General features: G+C 55.2%; 1 protein-coding gene across 1 annotated transcript; it reads right to left on the bottom strand.

The window, feature by feature from the left end:
* Positions 1-4,652: 4,652 nt before the first annotated feature.
* On the bottom strand, positions 4,653-23,972 carry NSFL1C (NSFL1 cofactor). The gene is made up of 9 exons (XM_062203962.1): positions 23,842-23,972; positions 21,870-21,970; positions 14,951-15,025; positions 10,780-10,945; positions 10,096-10,188; positions 9,547-9,656; positions 8,451-8,588; positions 5,902-6,066; positions 4,653-5,003 (listed from the first exon to the last, which is right to left on the bottom strand). Exons 1-9 carry the CDS (start codon positions 23,944-23,946, stop codon positions 4,841-4,843), a joined length of 1,116 nt encoding a protein of 371 aa, XP_062059946.1. The 5' UTR covers positions 23,947-23,972; the 3' UTR covers positions 4,653-4,840.
* Positions 23,973-24,869: the final 897 nt, after the last annotated feature.

The raw sequence follows: 24,869 nt of genomic DNA, 5'->3' as shown, positions 1-24,869 counted from the left end.
CATTAGCAGGGAGCTGGGATTGGGAGCGGAGCTGGGACTCGAACCCAGGCGCTTGGATATTCATACAGGCATCCTGGACAGTGGCCGAGCCGCTGTGTCCAAACACTCAGCCTGATCGGTTTATTTGGGTGCAAAATAATGCCTTCGTAAGACACATCTCACGAGCTTCTCAGAGACTCCCTCGTGTTGCTGAGTTGTTTGGTGATGTCAGATCCGCGGGCTGTTTCTCCACGTTTTAGTCCCACACAGGATGTACGTAGATGGGGCCTTGCTCTGGGCTCCGGGGCTCCGGTGGAGACGCAGGAAACTTGCAGAGAGCAAAGGAAGGGAACCAGGCAAACAGGATGGGGTTGGAAAAACCTCCCTAAAAGCCTCTCTGGAGCGCTGTGACTGCATGTCCAGTTTTTTGTTTTTTTTTTGTTTTTTTTTTTTTTTATCATTCTCATGTCATGGTCAGGGCTCTGATTTTCACTTAGGGGTACAGCTGGCCCCTCCTTCAGGGCCAGGCTGAGGGTGAGGCAGGGTGGGACTGTTCCTGCTGGTGTCCTGGGGCTGGGGTGCAGGCGCTGAGCCCCCTCTAGGTGCCTCTGTGGGTTCTCCAGGCTGCTGTCCCCTGCCCGGAGCGGCGCCTCCTCCCTCGGTCCTGCAGCAGCAGCTCCGCCCCCTTGTGGGCCTTGTGGGGAGCTGCACCCTCGGCTACGGACTCCAGGGTCACGGCTGCACGTGCTCTGTCGGGACGGCCCGGGCTCCCACGTGGCCTCCCTGAGCCCCCACGCGCTAGGCCGAGGGAGAGGAGCCCGCTGTCCCTCCCGCCGTGGGCTCGGATCTCACCTCTCCACCTGGTCCTCCAGCGTCCGCAGCGGGAGAGAGGCAGGAGTCTAGCGGCGGCTTCTCACCTTGGGAGGCGAGGTCTGGGACTCCAGCCGCATGGGATGGAAATAGCTGCGTGCATGGACTGTCTCCTGAGGGGGTCCATCTAAGGAGCCCTGCAGGGTGCGTGCCCATCGTCTGACCCCTAGGCGAGACGCCTCCCAGCCCCGGAACTGCCCTGAGGGGAGGTCCTGGGCAGGGGGCGGGAATGTGGCACTGGGTGGCCCTTGGCTCATGTTTCAGCTTTGTCTTTAATTAACGGTGTGTCTCGGACAAGCTTTCTCCGCTTGTCTCCAACAGATTATTTTCAAGATCTATTTATTTGAAAGGCAGAGTTAGAGAGGCAGACTGGGCGAGTGAGCATGCTTCCATCCGCTGGCCCACCTCCCCAAATGGCTGCAATGGCAGGGCTGGATCAGGCCAAAACTGGGAACTACTTCTGGGTCTCACACATGGGTGCAGTGGCCCGAACACCTAGGCCATCCTCTGCTGCTTTCCCAGGCCATTAACAGGGAACTGGGTTGGAAGTGGAGCAGCCAGGACTCGAACCAGTGCCCATATGGGATGCCCGTGTTGCTGTTGCTGCTGTGCATGATGCTGGCCCCTCTCCAAAGATTAATGTACGGGCTGCCTGTCGTGTGTCAGGCACTGTTTCTTCCTGGCACGTCATGGTGAGGGTTTGGTCAATGGCAGCCATATTCCCATTGATGAAGGTCCTACTGTGTGTTAAGGCTTCGCCAACCTTGTGTTTAATCCCTGCAGTGTAGTAGGACTACTGGCTGTCTTTGGACAAGAAGCTCAGGAGGCTCTGCAAGTTCATACTTGGTGATCACTGGAAGCCAAGTTCAAAGCCAGGCCTGCCTGCCCCAGGCTTTCAGATGCCCTTTGGGCTTATCCCTTAAGGCATAGAGAATCTTCGACCTCCTTGTTTGAGAACCAGCCCAGGAATCGCCCTTTAGAATGCAGCTCCAGGGCGCCCTCCTGTGGCTCCTGTGTCCACTTGCACTGGTCAGCCACGCAGCAGAGCCTTGTGCCCCAGGGCTGTGGCTTTGCGGTGAGGGTTTGGGTGTGGTTCTGCCTCTTATTTCGTGTGTGAGTTCAGGCAAGTCCCTGCACCTGCTGGGCCTCAGTGCTGTCTTCTGTAAGGTGGGCAGCCATGGAACCTTTGGGTTGTTGTACACACGGCCTGGCCCAAAGTTAGTGCCCAGCAAACTGCAGCTGCTACTATGGGCAGCAGCTAAAGGCTAAAGTTGGAGCCTTTTTTAAAAAAAAAATTAAAAATATTTATTTGGAAGGAAGAGTTAGGGAGGAAGGTAGAGAGAGGGGGGAGGAGAGAGGAGAGGGAAGAGAGCTTCCATTTGCTGGGTTTACTCCCCCGAATGGCTGCAATGGCCAGGGTTGGACCAGGCCGGAACCAGGAGCTTCACCATGTGAGTGTAGGGACCCAAGCACTTGGGCCATCCTCCCCTGCTTTTCCAGGTGCATTAGCAGGGAGCTGGACCAGAAGTGGAGCAGCTGGGACTCTAACTGGTGGTCATGTATGATGGTAGTGTTGCTGGCCATGGCTTAACTTGCACCAGAGTTGACCCCTAAAGGCCTAGTCTGGTCCTGGAGGGTCTCCAGTGCTGCTGGCGTGGGAACCTGGCCGTTGGTGTACCTAGTGGAGCTGAGGGGCTGGGCAAGGTGCTGGGGGTGTTCAATTCTCCCGGACCCCCCCACCCCCACCTCGCGCCTGTTTTCACTCGGTCTTTTCACCAGTTGGGAGGACCTGAGGCTGCAGGTGCCTTTGGAGCGATGCCACCTTGTGGCTGACCGACAATTTGCACCCGGAGGCAGGGACGGAGGGGCGAAAGTTCCAAGTGCATACCACACGGGGGCGCTCCCAGCAGTGCTGTCTTCCTCCTCCAGCCCAGCGGGCTGTGATCTTTCTCAGCCTTATTGGTTGAGGGCCTCCCGAGTGTCACGGTGGCGGAGTGAAGCGTACGGAAATGCCTGCCTGCAGGCATTTAGCATCGATGAGGGCCAGAAGACAGACACGGAGTAGAAGAGGCGGGAAGGAAGAGCAGGCAGAGGGGGACGGGTGGGGCTGTCTGGTCGCCCCGGGGAGACTGCAGAGGGAGTGGCGGCTGCGCTCCCTGTGCGAGCAGCTGTCAGGGCAGGCACCCACGAGGCTACTGCATTTGTGGGACGTGGAGGCTGGTCCAGGAGAGGGCAGCCCAGGGATGACCAGCGGTGCCCAGGGGACTTGCTGAGGCCTGGACGTGGCGTGAGGATAGTGAGAGGTGCGGTCCCAAGGTGCAGGGCTGGCCCGGGCTGGGATCCAGTGGAGGCTGTGCTTCCTCTGGCCCTCTGCGTGTCTCTGGGCGCGGGGACCCTGAGCCTCAGTAACGAGCCTCTTGTGGTTCAGGCGGGGGCGGGGGGCGGCTCGGCTCAACATCATTTACAGCCATCGGATGAACTCCGAGTCGCAGGGATTCTTGGTGGGCAGGGGTAGGCCGTGCACTGCTGAGGGGCACAGACCAGGTCCCTGCCAGAGCCCTGCGGCCGCCCCCAAACCTGTCCGCTCCGTGGCAGATGTGTGTACAGCTCTTCCCACAGTGTCCCCTGGTGGTCAGGTGGGCACCGAGCTGACTGGCTGGATTTTTCCCTCCGGTAGTTTTGGTTGTGTGTCGGCATGTGTGCCAGTCACTGTAAAACGCCCCTAGCCCAGCCCGTCTCATGCCAGGTCCTGTCACCAACCACCTTTTGGGGGGACTTGAAAACTGCCCTTCATTTAGAAGCCTCGAACTAGTGGCTGAGGTTATCACTGAACTCACCTTCCACCAAAGGTGATCTGGGGTGGACGAGCCTCCCCCAGGCCACCCAGAGAGCCTGGCCTGGAATCAGCTCGCTGCAATCCGTGGCCCTGGGGCCACCTGACCTGCACAGCATTCGCACCAGCTGTCTCGCTGGGTGGATCTGCCCTCGGCCGGCTCCTCTCTAAGTGGTGCGTGCCCGTGAATGCAGGGCTGAGGACACGGCAGGAAGGGGCCGGGGCACACAGGGCGCAGGTCCTGGGCGCTCTCAGGTAGCACCTGAGCCCAGCTCTTGCAGTCTTGTGCCGGCACTGTCTGGGGACTTCCGGGGCCGGTCACTTCCTTCCGAGCAGCCCCTCAGAAGCACCAACTCTGTCCTCGTTTTGCTTTTTAATGGCCAAGGTGGCACTGGGCCTTCCAGACCTGCCTGTTTCCAGTGACTGCCGTCTGCAGGACCCCCTCCCCAGCTCAGGCTCTGTGGACACCGCAGGCCCGGCTGGCCCGGGGTGCAGCAGCAGAGGACTGGCACTGACTGCGTGGAAGGAGGCCCGAGGCTCGGATGGACTTTGACGTGTTCAATGGGGAGGTGAGTGGGCCCCATCTCTCCCAGCTCTGGGGGTGGCAGAGGCTTCAGGCTGGGACAGCTGCCCCCATTGCCCCAAGTCAGCGGGGCACAACTGCGACGCAGGCGCTGCAAACCCCAGCCAGCAGCACGTCTGCCCCACGGTGCTTTGACTCTTAGGCCCAGCTCCCTCGGGCTTCCATGAGCCATCTCATGGGAAACCCCCCACCTCGGACAATGTGTCAAGGCAGAGAAACCCAGGAGGTGTAGCTCACTCGTCCACGGTGGGGGGCAGTGGGAGGGGCCTGCAGGGCAGCACTTGCCAGCAGGGTAGCCACGTGCACCGCGCCCCTGCCGCTGTCCAGTGTTATGGGGGCAGGCACTGCTCCCGCCATAGCGTCTACGGACCATGCTGGGGACAGTCCTTCGGTTTTTTTGGTGGTTTTATTATTTTTCTTTAAAGTCCATCTTCACAAAAACCCAGGAAATGAAACTAAGGAGAAAACAAATGTCCAACTGAGAGCTAAGAGCCCAGAGCTACGGCCGAGACCCGGTGTGCACTGGACTGGGGGTGTGCACGGGGGTAGGGGGCAGGGCTGCCGGCGCCGGGAGGCTATGTCAACCGCTGCACGATGACGGCATTGAGCAGGTTGGCTTCCTTCAGGGTCTGGCTCTCGTCCGCCAGCTCTTTGTTCGGGAAGGTGGTCATGAGGACAAAGCTGGTGGCAGCCATGGCGGGCCGGGCGTCCACGATGAAGAGTCGGATGTCGCTGACCCTGGCGTGGGGTAAGCAGAGAGGTGGTGAGCGGGGCCTGGCTTGATTCTCGCCTTTCTAGTTCATCAGGCCACATTCGGGTCCCATGTTCCAGAGGCTCCCTCCTGACTGCTTCCCATGTTCCCCCTCACAGCTCACCCCTGCCCCTCCTCCCCTGCACTTATCCTGGAGAAGGAGACCGTCTCCTGTAGCCAAGGAATTTTCACAAGGGCCAAAGTGTCATGTTTGTGTCTCCCTATCTATGAGAGTTTACAAGGGCCAGGAATCCCTTCTCCCACTGCTGGTGCCTGGGATGTGGAGAGTGGGGACAGCCCGCCTCCTTCCCTAGGAAATGGCAGACGTTTGTTCCTGCCTCCCACCCGACAGCCGGCCCAGCTAAGGGCCCAGACACACGGAGGCAGTGTGGGCTGCTGTGTGGGCTGTCCCCTAGTCATGCTGGAGTTGATGAGGGGCGAGGAAGAGATGTGCCGTGGCTTGTTTCACACCCTAGACGGACCCGTGGACGCTCAAGAACTGCTACCCCACTGGCTGGGCCCACTCGGCCTGGCTGACACGATGCAGCCACCCTGTTCTACAGAAAACCGCTGCTGTGTTTCTACCGGCAACCACCCACCAGCTCGCACTGCCTCTGCTTCCTCGCCCTGAACGCTGAGGCGGCACCGTCTGCTCTAGTCTGGCCCACGGGGTCTGAGACAGTGGAAACAGGTGTTAGAATTCTCAAAGGCCAGGTTACTGGCCCTGTGACCCCTCGGTCTCACGGAGAACAGCAGTCCTGGTCGTATATATTCAACCTTCAGCTTGAAGGAAGTGAGAAGAAGGGGACAGGTGCCCGCCAGTCGGGAGGAAGTACGGCGCTCTACTTCTCTGATAGAAGAGGCAAGAGCAGACAACACAGGTACCTGTGGCTGTGGTTGAACTTCTGCACCAGCCGCCCGCCGTCGGCAAGCCGGATTTGGATATTTGTGGTAGGCTCTGACTCGTCGATTAGGATGGAAGAACTGGCTTTGGCTTCGTTTTCTGCCTGCTGGGCTGGAGAGCTGGCACTCAACACCTGGGGGGCGGTGCTGGAGGGAGAGGACCCGTCAGGACACAGGCAGAACCCAGGCCCTAAGGGAATCTTCTCAGCAGTCTCTGGTGGTCCCTGACAAAGCTGCCCAGGCAGAACTTCAGAGCCAGCAGCTTCAATCCCGGAACCACACACTGCTGCTCGCTCTCCCCATCCTGTGTAACCGGGCGAGTGACTCCGCGTCCATGTCCTTCCTCACTTGCACAAGGGCTGGACGTGGGGGAAGCAGACGCAGGCCAGCCTTGGCCAAGGCAGAGGCTCACCGGGCTGGACCGTCCTGGCACAGCCTGGCGGCTGACTGGTGACAGGAGGTGGCCTGGGCCTGCATCCTATGGTGTCAACTTGGGCGCACTGAGATGTCGTGGAGGTTCACGAGTGTCAACGTCTGCTAAAGTGGGCAGAGCGCTGACCTCGGCACGAGATGAACCAAGGCTGGAACTCCCCCACTGGGCGTGTGCCTTGGCTAAGTTACTCAACAAGGACAATAAATAGGATTTCTAACAAGGGATGGGGCACCTCCCTTGCTCAGTTTCTGTGCAGACTAACCTAAAGCATGGGGGTCCTTGATGCTACAGACTCCCCATTCACCACCGGAGCCCCGTTCTCTCCTCGGAGCCCTGCCCTGCCTCCCTCTTGGCAGACTACGGAAGCTGGTAAGTGAGCACGCACTAACCTCCCCTGCTGTGCCTCTCATTTGACCAGCTCCTACTGCTCGCCTTCACCCTGGTCTTCTCAGCCCAAGCAGGGCACCTGTAGCAAATCGAAGTGCAGGTCTGTGTCTCACAAGCCCTAGGCCCCAGGAGAGCTAGGAAATGCCACAGCAGCAGCAGCTTCCCTGGCAGCTGGGACAGCAGAGGCTCCGAGATGGTGCAGTCTGATTTAATCAAGCTACGTATGGACATAATGCATATTAGAGAAATGTAACTCAGAACTGCTTATTTCCAAGGCAAACTTGAGAACATTTTCTTAAACATAGCAAAGGGAAGGTTTTCCATCTAGCTTAGCTGTATAAAACTCTGAACGTCTGTCTCCATGAAAAGCCAATCCTGAGTGAAGTGGAAGGGGCCCTGGACGCTGGCGCGCACGGCAGTTACTTTCCAGTGGCACCGGCACCTCCTGTTGGGCTAGGATGTCCACTAAACCCAGCCTGCACGGCCCCTTACAACGGATGTGGGGTAGAAAACTGACACCACCTTTTTGAAGGGCAGTTTGACATTTTAATGTGAAGACCTTCTGAGCCAGCAATTGTATTTGTAGCTCAGCTTTAGGGAGTACACGAAACTTTACTTAGATTCACTGCAATACTGTTCATAATCCTGGCTGCTTGCCTGAATGTTTAGTTATGACCAGTGAACTCACATGGACACTAAAGTGTAGAAATGCATTTGTGACTATGGAATGACCTCAGTACCTGTGGCAGAAGCAGGTGCTAAAAGCACCAAACACCTGCAATGCTAGCGGGGCGTGTGTGTGAGCTGGCCATTCCTGGGGCTCCAGGGAGTTGTTGTTCTTCATCTGCACTATTCTTCTAAAATGCAAGGGTAAAGTTGCCAGATGCCTCACAGACACTGCCCAGAGCCACACGGAGGCTCACTCCAGGCAGGCTGACCCAGTAAATCAAAGCCGTGGCTCTCTGCCACCCTAACCTCTGACGCTTGCTCCCAATGAGGCACAAATGGCTGGTAGGGAGGGCATTCTAGGAGGGCCAGCTGCAGGTCGACCAGGCTGTGACCCCTACAGATCGTGATAAGGCAAACAGGCCAAACCATTGAAACCCAAGAGCCTCAGTGTTCCCAGTGTAAAGTAAGGGCTGTATTGGCAAGGAGAGGGTCACAGATCTGCCTGCCTGTGCAACCTCAAGGCCAACAGTGGGCCTTTGAGAGAAGACAGCTGGCAAGGGCCTGGTGAGAGAACTCTGCCTTTCGGGGATCACCCAGTCAGACTCCAGTGGGGTTGAAATGCAAGATCAAGGATATCTGTTGGAGAGGGGCTACAGGGTGGTGAAAGCAAGTGCCAGGTAAAGACGAGTTGCTGGGCAGCCCTGAGTGGGGGCAACCCTGCCCTGGAACTTCCTTGGATCAATGCTACGGGGAGGCCTGGTGGGGCAGGGGACTCTCCAATTTCTTATTCCCCTCAGCAGCTCCAATTCAGGCCTGAAGCCATCAGGGAGACACTGCCTTCCCTGGCTACCCTAGACTGCTGAGTCAGTCACAATGACACTGACCTTGCTGTGGGAACACCAGGGTAAGGACTCCTTAGAGGAAACAGGCCGAGCATCAGGTCTGTTCAACCTGTAGCACACATCTCCTCTCACAAAATAAACCGGAGTGTTTCTTGGATGGCAGAGTTTGCAGAGAGCAGCTGGCCCTGGCCGCTCCTTACCTGCCCAGTTTCTGACCCTCGCCGGTGAAGGCTTTGAAGACCCCCTTGGGCTTCACGAAGTCCTCATCCCGATGGTCCTCCATGTCCAAGTTCACCTGCCCACCGTGAGCTAACCTCCGCAGCTCTGCTGGCACCTCCCTGTGGGAGAAAGGGCAAGCAGGGTGGAAACGACAGCGCTGGGGCTGAGGGGAGACGAGACCTCTCAGGCCCCGTGGTGAAGCCAGCTGGCCCTCTGGAGGGAGCTGCTGACTCTGGTGCCCAGCTGTCCACTCCACCCGCTCCGTCCCTACACACACTTCTCTCTCGCAGTTCGACTTTCCTCCCTCTCCATCTGAGTCCTAAGTAAACACATACAAAAAACTGAACCGTGAATTCATGGGCAAGCACTTCGCTTCCAGGGCTCTGTGCAGACTGGGCAGGAGTGGGTTGCATACTCGGCCCCCAGGGCCTCCCTTCCACAAGGGGCCTCGCCCGGGACACACCTGAGCATTTATGCAACTCCCCCGCATGTCTGCACAACCCCCAACCCCACTGGAGCCACCCGAGGAATGAGGAGAGGGCTGAAGTTTCTGGAGTTGGTAGGAGAGGTTGGAAACGTAGCTTGCCTGACAGGAATAGTCTCTGCTCCTGTCGCCCATGGGCACACGCCTATTATTTGGCCATTTGGCTCTGCTCCCAGAGGGAAAATGGACAAACAGGGTTTCTGGAGCAGATCTGTATCTCAACCACGCAAAATCTGCTTTAAAGAATTTACTTTCCTGTGGCAGGTTACTTATCCTCGTGGGTCAGACACACATGCTGCAGTGCCTGCATTCAACCCCCAGCTCTGGTGCCTACCCCGGCTTCCTGCCTGTGCAAACCCGGGGAGCTCAAGGGTTTGGGTCCCTCCACCCATGTGGGAGACCAGGATTGAGTTCTGGACTCTCGGCTTCAGCCTGGCCCGGCCCTGCCGTTGCCAGTATTTAGGGAGTGAGCCAGCAGATGGGGGCTCTCTAATAAATCAGTATTCAGAAAGTTTTTCTCAAATCATACACGTTCTGCCTCCTGTTGCACCTGCCATCTCATTTACTGGTTCAGAAGGTGGTTTTCAGCTCACCCTCTGCGAATAGACTCCAGAAACTGGGCGTTGGACGGGTCCTGGTAGCTTCTGAGGTCACCGTTGTCCAGGCTGAATCCACTCTTCCAGAGCTTCAGTACTACATGAACCTGAATGGACAGGAGGTCAGGCAGCTGGTACGTCTGCCAGGTTGCTGAGTGTACCAATCGGAACCTAAATTAGTGAGGCTTCTCCTCTTTCACTGTGTTGGTATTAGAACACCAACCAACCCTTGGACACATATGTACACACAGGTGTGCAAAAGGAAATCAACCAGTGTCCAACCAAATCAGCACTAACCTCAAGAGGAAGGTGCTGGGCGTGGGGAAATGAGCAGGGGCTTTATTTTAACGAGACCAGGAGCATGTCCTGTTCCTGCCTCTCTCCAGCCGCGTGGCTCTAGGCAGGTGACACGAAGTTGTGCCTCCTCCCTGCCCCAGCAGAGAGCTGCCGAGGTCCACTGAGGGAGACTGCAGGGCACCATCGACGCAGGCCTCCCTCTCCAGCCTGGCAGAGCAGCAGTTCCCACCTCCCCTCCCGGATACTCACATCTTGGCTGGAATGCCGCCGCCTCTCTCCTGCCACGTAGGCTGACTCTTCCTCTGGTGTCGCCCCCAGGCGGTAGCCACCCCCTGCAAATGGCTATAAAGGACAAATTGATAAACGCTGGGTGGAGCGTTACTAAGATACGATGATGCCTCTCAGGTGAGTGGGGAAGAGGACACGGTTCCTAACCAAGTTGCTTCACCAGGCCCACTTTCTCTGGGCATCACACTTGGTGCCTACTGGGCCAGGCAGGATGGCAAATGAAATAAAGGACCCAAACTGGAGTGCAAGCTGGCAGGAGTGCATGCCTGATAAAGGGAGCAGCTGCCACCAGGCTCTAGTTACAGGGCCCTATAGGAACCTGGGTGCAGGAATATACTAAAGACTTGGATTTTTCCAGAGAAGCCAGAAATTAGATTTTATGTAAAACAGGTAGCCATTAATCCAATGAAAACAAAACATCTAGTAGGCCAAACTGGACAGGACAAATAAAACATGTGCAGGACCCACACGCCACAGGTCTGAGAACTATGCCCCCAAATCTTAAGTTTCGTGTTGAAAGGTTAAAGAGAGAAATTATACTAGTCTTCTGCAGAGCAGGCCAAGCCAGCAAGTGAGAAAAGCATGAGCAAAAGCCCCCTTCCCCAGCCGGGGGTCCTGGGGACAGACGACGGCCGGCACACTCACCCTTGGTTTGCTTGTCTCTCCGGGGCTCTTGGTCACACGTTCCACAGCTACAGCTCCGTGCTCCTTGGCACCTTTAAAGAGATCGTCCACCAGCTCGTTGGGACTTTTCTTCCTCGGAGGGCCAACAATCTGCTGTCCGCTTCTCTCTGAGCCCCCAGCATAAAACCTGCACGGAAAACGTGTGGCTTAGTATCAGACACACTTGGAAAGTAGGAGAGCACACGCCAGACTAGGCCAGGTGGTGGGCACAAGGTCAAGCGTACGATGCTCATCTTTAAGGAACCTGCTGGGGGCAGAGGTGAGGAGGCAGGTACGACGCAGCATGAGCAGCAGTGCAAGTCAGTCAGTGGGAACACTGGGCTGGGAGGGCAGCTGAGGCTTCCTGGAAGGGTGTCTCCTGGGCCGAGTGTTGAGGATGAGCTGGTCAGGTGAGGTCAGGGAATAGCATTCCAGGCATGCGCAACAGCATGTCAGCTCAGAGTCCCGCTGGGAATCACCCAGTGGCCAGCAGCTACACTGGTCAGAAGCACTACCCCAGCAGCTCCAGGTTACTGGTGGTAGTGGTGTGGTTAGTACAAGCAGCTGGGCTGCATCCTGGCTTTGCCACTGTGGGACCTGCTAAGCCAGTTTGCTGCCCTCTACATTTCCCTTGTCTTTGAAACCGGAAGGAAGTAGCACATGCCCTACCTACCTGCTCCTTAAGTCAGGGCCGTGAGGTTCAAATCAGCGGATGTATGCAAAAGAACAAGCACAGAGTAACGCACACATGTAAGGTGGTGTGACACAGCCCTAGGAACTCCCCCACACCGCACCACACTGTTCCTGGGACACACACTGGTGGCCCCAAGCAGAGAGGGGAAGCTCCAATCTCAAATACTCAAACCCAGGCCCTGAGACGCCCACTGTGGGCATAGCAATAGGCCAGGCATGGCCTGAGATTCAGCTAGTTTTTTTTTTTAACCTGACTCCTTATCATTCCTATTCGCAGTTAAGTCACCAGATAGTTCCCGAGTGGGTTGAACTGAAAACCTGTAACATCATCCCCGGCTCTCTATTTCCCAGCATTCACCAGGATATGCAAAGCTCTCTGGCAGGACAAGAATACCAGCATCTTTTTGGGTGTGAAATGCTGAGGGGCCCAGAAGTATTGGGGACGTGAAGTAAAGGAACATCACTCAGAACATGTCACTGGTCAGGGCGGGGCAGGGAGAATTGCTTAGCAAGTCCCACAAGTGCATTTGGTGTAGCAAGTTAAGCCTCGGCCTGCAACTCTGGCATCCCCTGAGGATGCCGGCTCGGTGTGTGTCCTGGCTGCCGCACTTCTGATCCAGCTTCCTGTTAATGGCATGGGAAAAGCAGCGGAAGACGGCCCAAGTGCTTGGGCCCCCACCACTCAGGCTTCAGCCTGGCCTGGCACTGGCTGTTGCAGCCCTGTGGGGTAAACCAGCAAACAGAATATCCTTCTGTGTATCTCCCTCCCTCTCTGTAACTCTTTCAAAATAAATTTAAAAAATTTTAAAGATTTAATTGAGAGGTAGAGTTACAGAAAGAGAGAGAAACAAAGATCTTCCATCTGCTGGCTCACTCCCCAAATGGCTGCTACGGCTGGGGATGGGCAGATCTGAAGCTAGGGGCTTTTTCTGGGTCTCCCACGTGGGTGCAGGGGCCCAAGGACTTGGGCCATCCTCTACTGCTTTCCCAGGCCATAGCAGAGAGCTAGATTGGAAGTGGAGCAGCCGGGACTCAAACCAGCACACATGTGGGATGCTGGCGCCACAGGCGGAGGCTTAGCCTACTGTGCCAGAGTGCCAGCCCAAAATAAATACTTTTAAAAATCTTTAAAAAAGCATAGTTTGTGGAAAATTTATTAAAGGATACCTATTTTGGAGTCAAAATTTTTGAAATCTGGGCATAGTTTTCATATAATATGCATTTCCCACATTCTTTTAGATCTCTCATGTACATACATTTAAAAATTTTTGCACCTAAAACAAACTTATCTTAATTCTGTTTTCCTGCCAGCACTATGGAGCAGCAGGTTAAAGCCCTGGCCTGAAGCGCCGGCATCCCATATGGGCGCCGGTTCTAGTTCTAGTTGCTCCTCTTCCGATCCAGCTCTCTGCTATGGCCTGGATGGAAGAAGGTGGCCCAAGTCCTTGGGCCCCTGCACCCACGTGGGAGACCCGGAAGAAGCTCCTGGCTTCGGATCAGCACAGCTCTGGCCGTTGCAGCCATCTGGGGAGTAGACCAGCGGAAGACCTCTCTGTCTCTACTTCTCTCTCTGTCTCTCAAATAAAAATAAATTTTGTTTTAAAAAAGAGAAATATTTTCCATGAACTTTTGATGTACCCTGTACTTGATGACACTGCCTTTCACTCAAGGAGTTAAAACTCTACAATTAACATATTCCTGAGCCTTGAGTGTATCTCAAAGGAAAGTTCGGAGGCAGTGTGAAGGTCATGGATTAAAACAGAGAACAGAACATATGTAATTTCTCAGGCCACTTCCCAAAGACCGGCCGTGACGAAGTAAGTGCATTTCCATAATGGTTATTACACAATGTTCTTAGAAGTATTTGCCAGACCGAGGCAGAGCCCATGGAGAACTGAAACCCATGAAATGAAGCTGCAGCCAGTTCACTCTTGTTTATGCCAGGTGGATAAAGTTCTGCTCAACGGACTGTAAGGTCTTATTAAGGGATCTTAAAGCTTTCCTTTAAGAGCTGGGAGCCTTACAGATATTCATGCTCCTGACCTTGCTTTTCATTTCTAGGAACTATTCTACTAATCAGAAACATGGCCAGTGATCAATACACAAAGATGTTCAGAGCACTGATATTTACAACAGTAAAACAACGTAAACAATCTAGATGTTGGACATCGCATATGGTGATTACAGCCACTGCAAGTGTGTACAAAGAATACTAATGAGGGGGAAGTGTTAAGATGTAGCATTTATCTGGGGCTGGCACTGTGGCACAGCAGGTTAAGCTGCCATCTGTAGCGCCAGCATCCCATATGGGTGCTGGTTCAAGTCCCGGCTGTTCCACTTCTGATCCAGCTACCTGTTAATGTGTCTGGGAAAGCAGTAGAAGATGGCCCAAGTGCTTGGACCCCTGCACCCACATGGGAGACGTGGATGAAGCTGCTGGCTCTGGCTCTGGCCTGGCCCAGCCCTGGCCATTGCAGATATTTGGGGAGTCAACCAGTGGATGAAAGACTGTCTTTCCCTCTCTTTCAAATAAACAAACTTTTAAAAAGTTGCATTAATTCAACAACAGCAAGAAATGAAATGATCTGACCCTCTCCATGTGAAATACAAACTAATTGAAACTGAATGGGAATATACCAAAATATTAACTGCAGTCACCAAAGGATGGGTTACTGCTAGACTTCTCATTACACCAGTCTATCTTCCACAGTGCATATTAATTTTTATGACATTCCCAAGAGTTAAAACAAACAGCGTGTGTGTTGGAGGAATATATACTTGTAAGGCTATTATTCTGTTATTATGTGATATGTTGCTTTTTCAGCTAAAAACAAAAAGCTGTTAAGAAATATTCCCAAAATACTGATAACCTGGTCATGTCCAAGTTGAGGTATTATGAACAACTTTTTATCAATTTGCTTCCCTTGGGGCCAGCGCCGTGGCCCACTTGGTTAATCTTCGCCTGCAGCGCTGGCATCCCATATGGGCGCCGGTTCTAGTCCCAGCTGCTCCTCTTCTAGTCTAGCTCTCTGCTGTGGCCCGGGAGGGCAGTGGAGGATGGCCCAAGTGCTTGGGCTCCTATACCCGCATGGGAGACCAAGAGGAAGCACTTGGTTCCTGGCTTCGTATCGGAGTAGCTCCGATCATAGCGGCCATTTGGGGAGTGAACCAACGGAAGAAAGACCTTTCTCTCTGTCTCTCTCTCTCACTGTTTAACGCTACCCGTCAAAAAAAAAAAATTGCTTCCTTCTTCCCAATATTTCTCAATAACCCACAACACCCCAGAATACCATAAAAAAAAAATTAACAGGGGACAGGGATCACTTCCAAGCTGCAGGAAGTAGGAGCCTGCTCCTACTCGGACCGGTCCACAGTAATGGCTAACAGCTATGGAGCCTGTACCCTGGTAAGTTATCTGTGACTGCACTTTCCTGTGCACTGTGCCCTCTATCAGACTCACCTCTGGCCCTCCTCCTCCTCCTCTTCTTCATCTTGGTCATGAATGAGGTCTCTGAAGGATGTTACTCTATTGTCACTGGAGACACAAAAAAGAACAAAATTACTTCAGGAAAAGTTAGAGAAGGTAATCTCCATTCTCAGCTGCTGAGTTGAGGACACTGGGGTTTAATTTTTTTTTTTTTGGTAGAGCAAGGAAGGGATATATGTGGAAAAGGTCATCCCCCAAATCTGTATGCAAACACAATGTGGCCTTTCCCTTCAATGTCACACAGGACTGAGAGCGAATTAAATGAGGTAAAATGGAAACCAGTAGCAGCTGTCCTGTGGGATGGAGAAGATGCGGTCATTACTACTTAAAAATTTACTACTGGATAACTTTTCATCACTTAATTTTTGATAAGTTTATTTTTATTAGAAAGGCAGAGATGGGGAAGGGGAGATGGAGGGAAAGGGGTGGGAAAGAGAGGAGAGGGAGATCTTCCATCTGTTTATTCCCCAAATCCCGCAGCAGCAGCAGCTGGGACAGGCTGAAGCCAGGAGCCAGGGACTCCATCCAGGTCTCCTATGTTGGTGGCAGGGACCCAAGTACTTGAGCCACCATCTGCTGCCTCCCTGGGTGCTCATTAGCAGAAAACATCTGGCCCCGGTGGTGACTTAACTCACTGTACCACAACAGCCATCCCCCATTGTTTAATTGTTAAATATGGCCAGGCACTGATCTGGTGCTACTTCTACATAGATAATACAGATAATCAGTTGGTTCTTACAAATTAGTGGAACACATGGGGCAGGAGAGCATCCATTCAATGCTGCACGATGGGGCCACGTGTGCACTGTTCCGATTGTGATATGGGGAGGAGGATCAAGAAAGGTGCCCCCAGAAAAATGCACCATATGGATGGAACGCCAAAGACCTGGAGGACAGGCAGGCGGGCGGGGGCTGGCAGGGAAAGGGCACCAGAGTGTTTACAGGAATGCTGCGTGTGCGAATGCAGACCCGAGAGCACAGCGCATCTGAGAAGGGACAGGGAGTGAAGCAGCAGGAATGAGTGTGTGGTACCCTGCACTGCAGTGGAAAAGGCTCCTTTCTCTGCTGTAGGCCAGCCAAGAAAACTATTATTATTATTTTTTGACAGGCGGAGTGGACAGTGAGAGAGAGACAGAGAGAAAGGTCTTCCTTTTTCAGTTGGTCCACCCCACAATGGCCGTTGTGGCCGGCGCACCGCACTGATCCAAAGCCGGAGCCAGGTGCCTCTCCTGGTCTCCCATGTGGGTGCAGAGCCCAAGGACTTGGGCCATCCTCCACTGCACTCCCAGGCCACAGCAGAGAGCTGGCCTGGAAGAGGGGCAACCGGGACAGAATCCAGTGCCCCGACCAGGACTAGAACCTGGTGTGCCGGCGTCGCAGGCGGAGGATTAGCCTATTGAGCCACGGCGCCAGCCATATTATTATTATTTTTTGACAGGCAGACTTAGACAGTGAGAGACAGAAAGGTCTTCCTTCCGTTGGTTCACCCCCCAAATGGCCACTACGGCCAGTGCTGTGCTGGTCCCAAGCCAGGAGCCAGGTGCCTCTCCTGGTCTCCCATGTGGGTGCAGGGCCCAAGGACTTGGACCATCCTCCACTGTACTCCCCGGCCACAGCAGAGAGCTGGCCTGGAAGAGGAGCAACAGGGACTAGAACCCGGGGTGCCGGCGCCGCAGGCAGAGGATTAGCCAAGTGAGCCGTGGTGCCGGCCAAAACTATTATTACTTAGGGGAACAGCAGAGTCGTGTGGGTGGGGAAGGGCACAGCCACAACTGTGTGAGAAGGGGCAACTCTCCCCTGAAGGTCTCCCACTGCCACCTTTGTTCTAGCTTAAACCTGTCTTCAAGAAGCAAACCTAGTTTTCAGGATCCTAAGACACAAGCTCTATGCTCAGGGGAAGAGCAGGTTTCCTGTGTGGCAGAGGGGAATGCAGCGTTAGCAAGGCCAAGGAGGAGAGGCTGTCTGCTAGAAGGAAGCTCCAGCTCAGTCCTGAGGTTTATTCCAAGGAGACAGTCAGGGATCGCAAGAGGCTTTGAGGTCTGATCACCCAGAAGTGACAGGACAGAGACCATCAATGTGGCAAGTGCACTCTTGGCTTGGGTGAGCAGAAAAGCCTCCTGGGCATTCCCTAGAGCACAACAGGACATACGCAGTTCAAAGGACCCAAGCGATGTTCACACCAGTGTCTGAGAGGCTGACTCGACTTGCTCCCCTCCCCAGTTTTCCAGTGAGGCTTGGCCAGTCTTCAAATGAGCGGGCTAGGTGAGCATCTGCGGGGAAAAATCCTCTTTCCTTGTTAACCCCCTTCAGATATGCCTGTGTATACATCTCTGAGCAGATGACTCACTTAGGCAGGGTTTGTCCATGTCTGTTAAAATTCACACCCAGACCTGGATGGAATCGGACAGGTTCTGGCATCCGTGTGCCTAGATCCAATCCAACTCTGCCTCTGCTGGGATCCGGAGTGCACCGTTCTCAACGCCTTCATTTCCTCACTGCAAACGGAAGCCACCACGTCAGCCTGCTGGGCGTTCTGTGTGTAGCCAGGGGACGCAGGCAAAGCCCTGTCAGCCTGACTGCACATATATACACACCACTCTTGAGTAGTGGTTCTAAGTGTGGTCTTTAGACACAAGTCAGAAACTCAGGGAGCGGTGCCAGCCCTCTGACTGTAAGGAGCCCTCCATGGACTTCCACTGCAGACTCAAGTTTGAGAATGACCACTCTGGCTGGAGTAAATGCATGGGGTGTCCCGGGGCCATTAACCATTTCAGAATACTTTGTCTTATGATCTCCACAAATGGGCAAAATGTCTCAGAAATTTGAATTTTTCTGCATTAAAAACTTGCCCAGCTGACTCCAGCAAGCTGAAGGGACACGAAGTCAGAGCCCCTCTCCTGCTTTCCCTCTGCTCACCCTGGCTCTGCAGCGGTTCTCTCCTGCGACGACGGAGACGGCTGTGCTGTCCTGGGGGGAAGCCACTAGCCACGTGTGGCTGCAGAGCACCTGAGCGTGGCTACTGTAACGTCTGTTTCATTGTAACTTAAGCAGCTACCTGAGGTCAGTGGCTGTGGGTTTGGAGAATCAGACAATGACCAGTCCTCCTCAAGAAAGCACGGCTTTCCCCCCTTTCATGGGACAGTAAAGGGAAGAGGCTGTTGTTACCCGCTGCTCAACCCTAAGCACAGAGGTGGGAGGCGCTGGCCTGGAGGCAGCACATGGCAGTGGAAGCAGCTCTGGATTTAGACAGATGTGGCCTCACATCTGCCCAACAGCAGCTGTGAGCTACTCGATGAGCACTCACCCTACTCCTCAAGCTGCTGAGGGGTGTAAGAGGACAGAGCTGCCAGAACCTGACAGACAGACGGTGAACTACTAGCCTCCCACTTCCAGAAACACACAAGTTACCTAAAAAGGAAAAAAAAAAAAAAAAAAAATCAAACTGAATATCAGGAACGAGTTGAAGACAACACAGAAGTTACCCGGACTGTGTTGATTATACTGTCACAGCAGCGTGGCCGGGTCTAAGGACAGGACCAGGGCACGCTGCCTGGCCATGTCAGAGCTACCAGGCTTAAGAGAGGGGTAGGGATGGAGGTGAACGTGGAAGGGTTTGTTCAGACAAGAGAGTGGGCATGTCCATTTGGATAAGATGCTTAAACGGAAGTGGAACAAAAATAAGGCAGAACTGAGACACCAAAGAAATCAGCTCGGCTGGAACAAAGGAGTTAAGAAAGGAGGAAAAGGGATTAAGTTTGGGGCAAACTCCGGAGGACTTCAAAGGAGAGGCGGAACATCATCACGGCCGAGAGCCGAGGTGCTGGACACAGAATAGCCCTGCACTGGAACCCTTGTTTTCAGTGGGAAGACACGAGCTGGCCTGTCCTCACCGCACAGGGTTGTCATGAGGACTGAAACGGTGTGTGCGTGAGGGCTTTCTCCCGGCCTGGCACCCGCTAGCTGCGCACACACAAACTCGGGAACTCCTTACTGAGGGTCTGGTTTTCTTCCACGGTTAACCTTTTTAGGTCCCCTTGCCCTTTGAGGATCTGATAAAAGCTATGGATTCTCTTGCCAGGAAAGATACCTGCATATACCGAATATATTCAATATAACTTTTGGCTACAATTTCAGGCCATTTATGGGCCTTCTCACACCCAGTCCAGATTCCTCCTAGGGTGCAGGGGTTCCACCCTGAGAACCCACGTTCTAGGGTCAGAGGAGGCCCTCACTGGTGTGTTGCTCTGTGGCAGTGGTGATAACACGGACTGGTGCCCAACAAGATGGAGGGGAGAGTAGGGAGAGGGCAGAGCTGGCTAAGGGGCTTGCCACAGCCAGGTCAAAGGGAGTCTGGTCCCACACAGAATCCTGATGAGTGAGCCTAGTCTGCCTTCTCCCGAAAACAGGGGTTTCCTCCTGGCTGAGGACAGCAACACAGTGAACTCGGCCCTCCCTTACCGGAACCAGCCCAGTATGCAGTCCGAGTCCTAACCAAAGCAACAAGCAAGGCCTCGGAGCCTGGGGAGCGTCCGGCCCAAATGCTGTTAATTCTTTGGCTTTTGGGCCTATTTTAAAACATCTGTAGGGGCTGGCACTGTGGTGCAGCAGGTTAAACTGCTGCTTGAGTCACTGGCACCCACACCAGAGCGTCAGTTTGAGTACTAGCTACTTCACTGCAGATCCAGCTCCAGGCTAATGTGCCAGGAAAGGTAGTGGAAGATGGCCAAGGGCTTGGGCCAGCCACCCACATACAAGACCCAGATGGAGTTCCTGGCTCCTGACTCCAGCCTGGCCCAGGCCTGGTTGTTGCATCCATTTGGGGAATGAACCAGCAAATCTCCTGACACCCTGCTTTCAAATAAATGAATAAATAAATCTTTAAGGTAATAGAGGTCAGTGTTGTGGTGTAGTAGGTTAAGCAGTCCATATCAGAGCACTGGTCTGAGCCCTGGCTGCTCTGTTTCCAATCCACCTGCCTGCTAATGAGCCTGGGAAAGCAGATGATGGCCCAAGTAATTAGGAACCTGCCCCCTGCATGGGAGATCCAGATGGAGTTCCTGGTTCCTGGCTTCAGCTTGGCCCAGCTCTTGCTTTTGTAGGCACTTCGGGAATGAACTAGCAGATAGAAGGCATCTGTCACTTTGCCTTTTGAATCTTTTTTTTTAAATAGCAGATCATACATAATGTCTTTTCTTTTTCTTTCTTAATTTTTTTTAAAAGGCAGAGTTACAGAGAGGCAGAGGCAGAGAGAGGTCTTCCATCTGTTGGCTCACTCCCCAGATGGCCCAATGGCTAGAGTTGCACCGATCCGAAGCCAGGAGCTTCTTCCGGGTCTCCCACACAGGTGCAGAGGCCCAAGGACTTGGGCCATCTTCCATTGCTTTCCCAGGCCACAGCAGAGAGTTGGATCGAAGTTGGAGCAGCCAGGACTCGAACCGGCACCCATATGGGAAGCTAGCACTGTGGGCCGCAACTTCAACCACGTATGTGCCACAGCACCGGTCCCACATGTGTGTTCTCACTGCTATATTCAATAATAACTCATGTAATCTGACATGTGGTGGGTACTACTGTCACTCCATCTGACAAGTGAGGAAAGCAGACCGAGATAATAACCTGCTCAAGGTCACAGAGTAGTGGCAGAGCTGGGATTTGAACACAGGCCACAGTCTAATAAATCACTGCCTCAACGCGACTCTGGGACCCCTGGAGGGAAGAGGAGTGGCCGGCTCTGGAGGTCCAGTTTCAACTTCTCCACCTTGTCTTCCTCCCGTGCCACCCGACAGTAACCACGCTCACGTTCTGGGCAATCAGCCGTAAGAACAGCCCTCATCCTATCCTAACAACCACACCTGGGCAGGAACTGCCCGACGCGCCCCCACTGACACCTCTCAGACAAGCACCTGAAAATTCACTTTGCAGTTCTCTCTTTTCCCGAGATGGAAGGCGGGGAAAGAGGTTAAGGACGCAATGAGATCTGAGGTTAGCGCTCCTTCTTCAAAGGCAGGAAATGTACATTAAGACTCAAATGCCATTAGAAAGAAACACAATTTATCACTTCATGGCAAACAAACAAACACATCTACATGTGTTCTTGGATTGAATTCAAACCCAAATAAAATATCAGAGAGCAGGAGCAGTCAGGCTAAAGCAGAGAGGTCAGTCATAGTGCAGACACATCTGCCAGAAGAGGCCCTGCCTGTCCCCTGGGAGCCAGCACTAGCCCACTCTGCACATCGCAACTGTTGCCTCCCTGGGAGCCAGGGGGCTGGGCCCCAGTAAGGTCTCCCTAATCCACCAGGGAAGTATGTGCGCAGGTGTATTTTCTACCTGACTTCTTACAGGTTAACAGTCTTCCTGAAATATCAAAACAGCCTTTGTAGTCACCTACCCTATTCTTTTACACTAACAGCACCTGCAGGAGGTCCTCTGGCTTCTACTTAAACACTTCCAAAGGCAGGGCAGTCACTCCTCGTATCTCATGGCTAGAGACTCTCCAAGACTCTAAGCAGGTTCTGTGGTACCTCCAGGCTGACCCACAGTCACTCAGGGAGGCCTGCTCTCAGTGGTGGCCACCCACCACTCAGTCTAATTTTCCCACGCAAAGCTCTGGTCCACACACCCCAGCCTTGTCAAGTCAGAAACAGCTCTTCAGCATTGCTGAAAACTCATGTGACAACCATTAAAGCTGGTTAACGCACCTAGGAAAGCAAAAGATGGCCCAAGTGCTTGGGCCCCTGTACCCACGTGAGACCTGGTTGGAGTTCCTGGCTCCTGGCTTTAACTTGGCCATTGCAGCCATTTGGGGAGTGAACCAGCAAATGGAAGATCTATCTCCCTAAAATGAATCTTAAAACAAACAAACAAACAAACAAACAAAGTTGGCTCTTACCTGGGGGCTGTGCCTCTGGATACTGAACTGGGGGCTGCCTGCGAAGAAATGGTCACGATATCTTCATCCCCTCCATCCTCATAGAAGCTCGCTAGTGCGATCTGAAACAGACAGGTAGGACCTTGGGACCCTGAACAGCCTTCACCTAACCCACATCTCATTGGCGCACAAAGGAACAGATGTGGCCACGCTTACCAGGAGACCTGTGACTGGGGCCACAGAAAACTGGCCTGAAGGGGAACAGGCCTCTTGCTAGTCTATGTGTCGCCTGGGCAAACCCCAACCAGGGAGCGCTGGGATGGAGCACACTCTGCACTCTCCTCTTGCGAAGGAACGTGGGCCAGGAACAGCATCAGCGTCCACTGGCTGAGCATCCCCCTATGTGCCAGGTCCTCCTGTGTTGCGACGGGCGCTACGACCATCTCGTTACACTGAGAAGTTAAGAAAGCAGCCCCAGTTTCACAGAGGTTAGTCTGAGGGAGGCAGTCTGGCCAGGCTCTCGCCCTTAAGCTGCCGTGTTGTGGCCAGAGGCCTGGGGCTGCGGGACGAGTCGGAGTCGCTGCCTCTCCTTTCTTTCTCAAGCCCAGTTTCCCAAACTGCGCACTGGGGCACACCTGCCCCAGTCTGCACCCTGGACGAGTTGACCCATTAGGATTTATGCACCCCGTCAGGAATTCGCTCTACACCACTGGAGGACCACGGGAGTCCTGAGACCCCGTGGGATGTAGCACACACCCTGCTTCTCACGGATAGGCAGTCACCAACGGCTCGTTCCCAGGGGAAGGGCCCTGGGACCCACAAAGGTGAAGACGACGCAGCTCCTGCCCCCAAGACCAGCAGCCTCACAGGGGGCAGCGAGCTCAGAGGCAGCCTGGTCTCAGGACATCCACCCGCGCGGTGTTCAGCCTTCAGGAAGCCTAGATGCCGGCCCTGCCAGGCGGTACACACGCGAGCCTCGGTTTCCCCACTGGCAGTGCGAGGAAAACCGGCAGCACAGCACTGTGCCTTCAGGGCTTCCGGGCCAAAGCTTTTGGTTCGCATTTCTGCCGGGCCAGGGGCGTCACGCCGCACCTTAGCTTTGGAGAGCAACCGAGACGGGGAAGTCCGCAGCCCAACGCTGCTGGCTGCTGGGTGGGAGACCCTGGGCACAGCCCCTGCCCTCTGGGATTCCGGCTCCTCGGTCATACACCGGGGCTATTTCCCGGACCTGTCTGCCTCCGACCACACAGAGCTGAGTTCTAGTCTCCTCTCTCCCGCTCCGTGGCCAGCGAGCCTCTGAGCAAATCACCTGACCGCCCCAAGGCCACAAGGCCGAAACCTGCGCCCGGCTCGAGGCAGGGCCCCAGCAATCACAGCACCACGGGAGGCCGAGGCCGGCCATGCAATCGTCTCCCACTCAGGGCAGACACCGTGCCGGGGGATCCACCGGGGCGCACAAACCGCCCCCTCGCACGTCGTCTTCCAGTATTTAATGAGCATTTACTATGCGCCAGTGACCAAGGCAGCGAATTCCACGGGGAAGTTCGCCGCGAAAGGTGAAGCGGCTCCTGCCTGACGTCACCACCCCGCAGGCCCACGCAGCGGTCAGGCCAGAGGGGGCGTGGGGCCAGCTCCCGGGCGGGACCTCTCCCTCCACCCGCGACCCTGCGGCGGAAACGGGAGCCGGGCATTGCGACCCGCCCGGCCCCGGCCTCCAGCGGCCGCCACGCCCCCGGGCGGCCCCGCTCCACGCGGGCGAGGCAGGGGGGGAAACTGAGGCCCAGCAGGGCACGCTGGGGACCGCTCGCGTTCTCCACGCCCCAGCAGCGCCGGCGACGCGCAGCAAACGACCCCTAAACCGTGAGGCCTGGCTCGGGCGCTGGCCGGCCGGGCGGGGATGACTGTGCGCTTCGGCCGCCGCGGGCTCACCGTGCCGGGCGCCCCTGCCCCGCGGCCCGCTCCCCGCCCGCCGCCGCCCGCCTCGCGGCCCTACCTGCAGGTCCCAGCCGGCCGACTCGAGGAAGAAGCGGGCCCGGTCCTCCTCGGCGCCCGTCACCGCCACGAACTCCCTCAGCGCGTCCTCCCGCTCCGCCGCCATCTTCGCCCTGTGCACCTCCCAAACTGCTCCGGACTCCGCCGCACGGCCCGAGTCCCGCTGCCGCGTTCCGCCCGCCGCTCGAGCCGGCCCAGCCCCTGGGCGCCCGCCGCAGGCCCCGCCCCGCGCAGTGCCTCACGCAAAGCCGTCCGTGCGGGAAACCGCGCTGCTCCGCGCCCCCTGGCGGCCATGGCGCGCACCGCAGCCCAACGGCGGGCGTGGAAGCCCGGAAGAGAATGGGGCGGGGAGAAGTCTGTCTCTCTGGCAGGTGCCTGAGGGGCGGAGGGTCCCCGAAGGAGTCGAATCGGCAGTTATTCGGGGGCTCGTCCCTTCGTTTCACCAATGCATTCGTTCGCTCATTCACTTGTTCCGGCATTACTGACAGCCATCAAGGATTTTGGGCTCTTCCAGGGCGGTGGAACAAAGTCGCTGCCCCCTGTCGCTCACATCCCAGAGGGGAGAACACAAGCCAGCCAGACCCGGACCATCACGTCACTCACTCCTCTGCCCACAACCCTTCCGTGGCTCCCTGTCTCGCTCCGACGGGTGCCAGCAGCTTCCTCTGCTCCAGGCACCGCGCCCTGCTTGCTGCTCCTGGAATGTTCCAGACGCACGCCTGCTGCCCGCTTTGCCTGCAACACCTTTCCCTTGCCGTCTCCAGCCTCTGCCCCCTTCTCAGACACGGTTCTGTTCCCTAGGTCCTCAGCTGCTTTACTACCCCGCCTGGGACACTCCCGCACCTTCTTCAACACTCCCGCACTGGTCAACGCTGAGGGGCGCTTTCTCCGGGAGGCCCTGCGCAACTCCCTAGGCTCCGTTCAAACCCCTCTTGATAAAGTTGGGAGCCACACAAAGCCCAGTCTTCCCTCCACTGACTCAGTAAATTGCCTCCCTGGAAGATTTGCTGCATGGTAAGAACGCGTGAG

The sequence above is a fragment of the Lepus europaeus genome, chromosome 10 (assembly GCF_033115175.1).
Source record: "Lepus europaeus isolate LE1 chromosome 10, mLepTim1.pri, whole genome shotgun sequence".
Taxonomy (NCBI): Eukaryota; Metazoa; Chordata; class Mammalia; order Lagomorpha; family Leporidae; genus Lepus; species Lepus europaeus.
This window is presented reverse-complemented; position numbering and strand designations above follow the sequence as displayed.

Coding starts and splice junctions, on each gene's coding strand:
- NSFL1C (XM_062203962.1), bottom strand. CDS start 23,946: ATGGCGGCGGAGCGGGAGGACGCGCTGAGGGAGTTCGTGGCGGTGACG. Junction 21,971..23,841: donor CGGCCGGCTGGGACCTGCAG/GTAGGGCCGCGA, acceptor TGTCTGTTTCAG/ATCGCACTAGCGAGCTTCTA. Junction 10,946..14,950: donor GAGGAGGAGGAGGGCCAGAG/GTGAGTCTGATA, acceptor TTTTCCGTGCAG/GTTTTATGCTGGGGGCTCAG.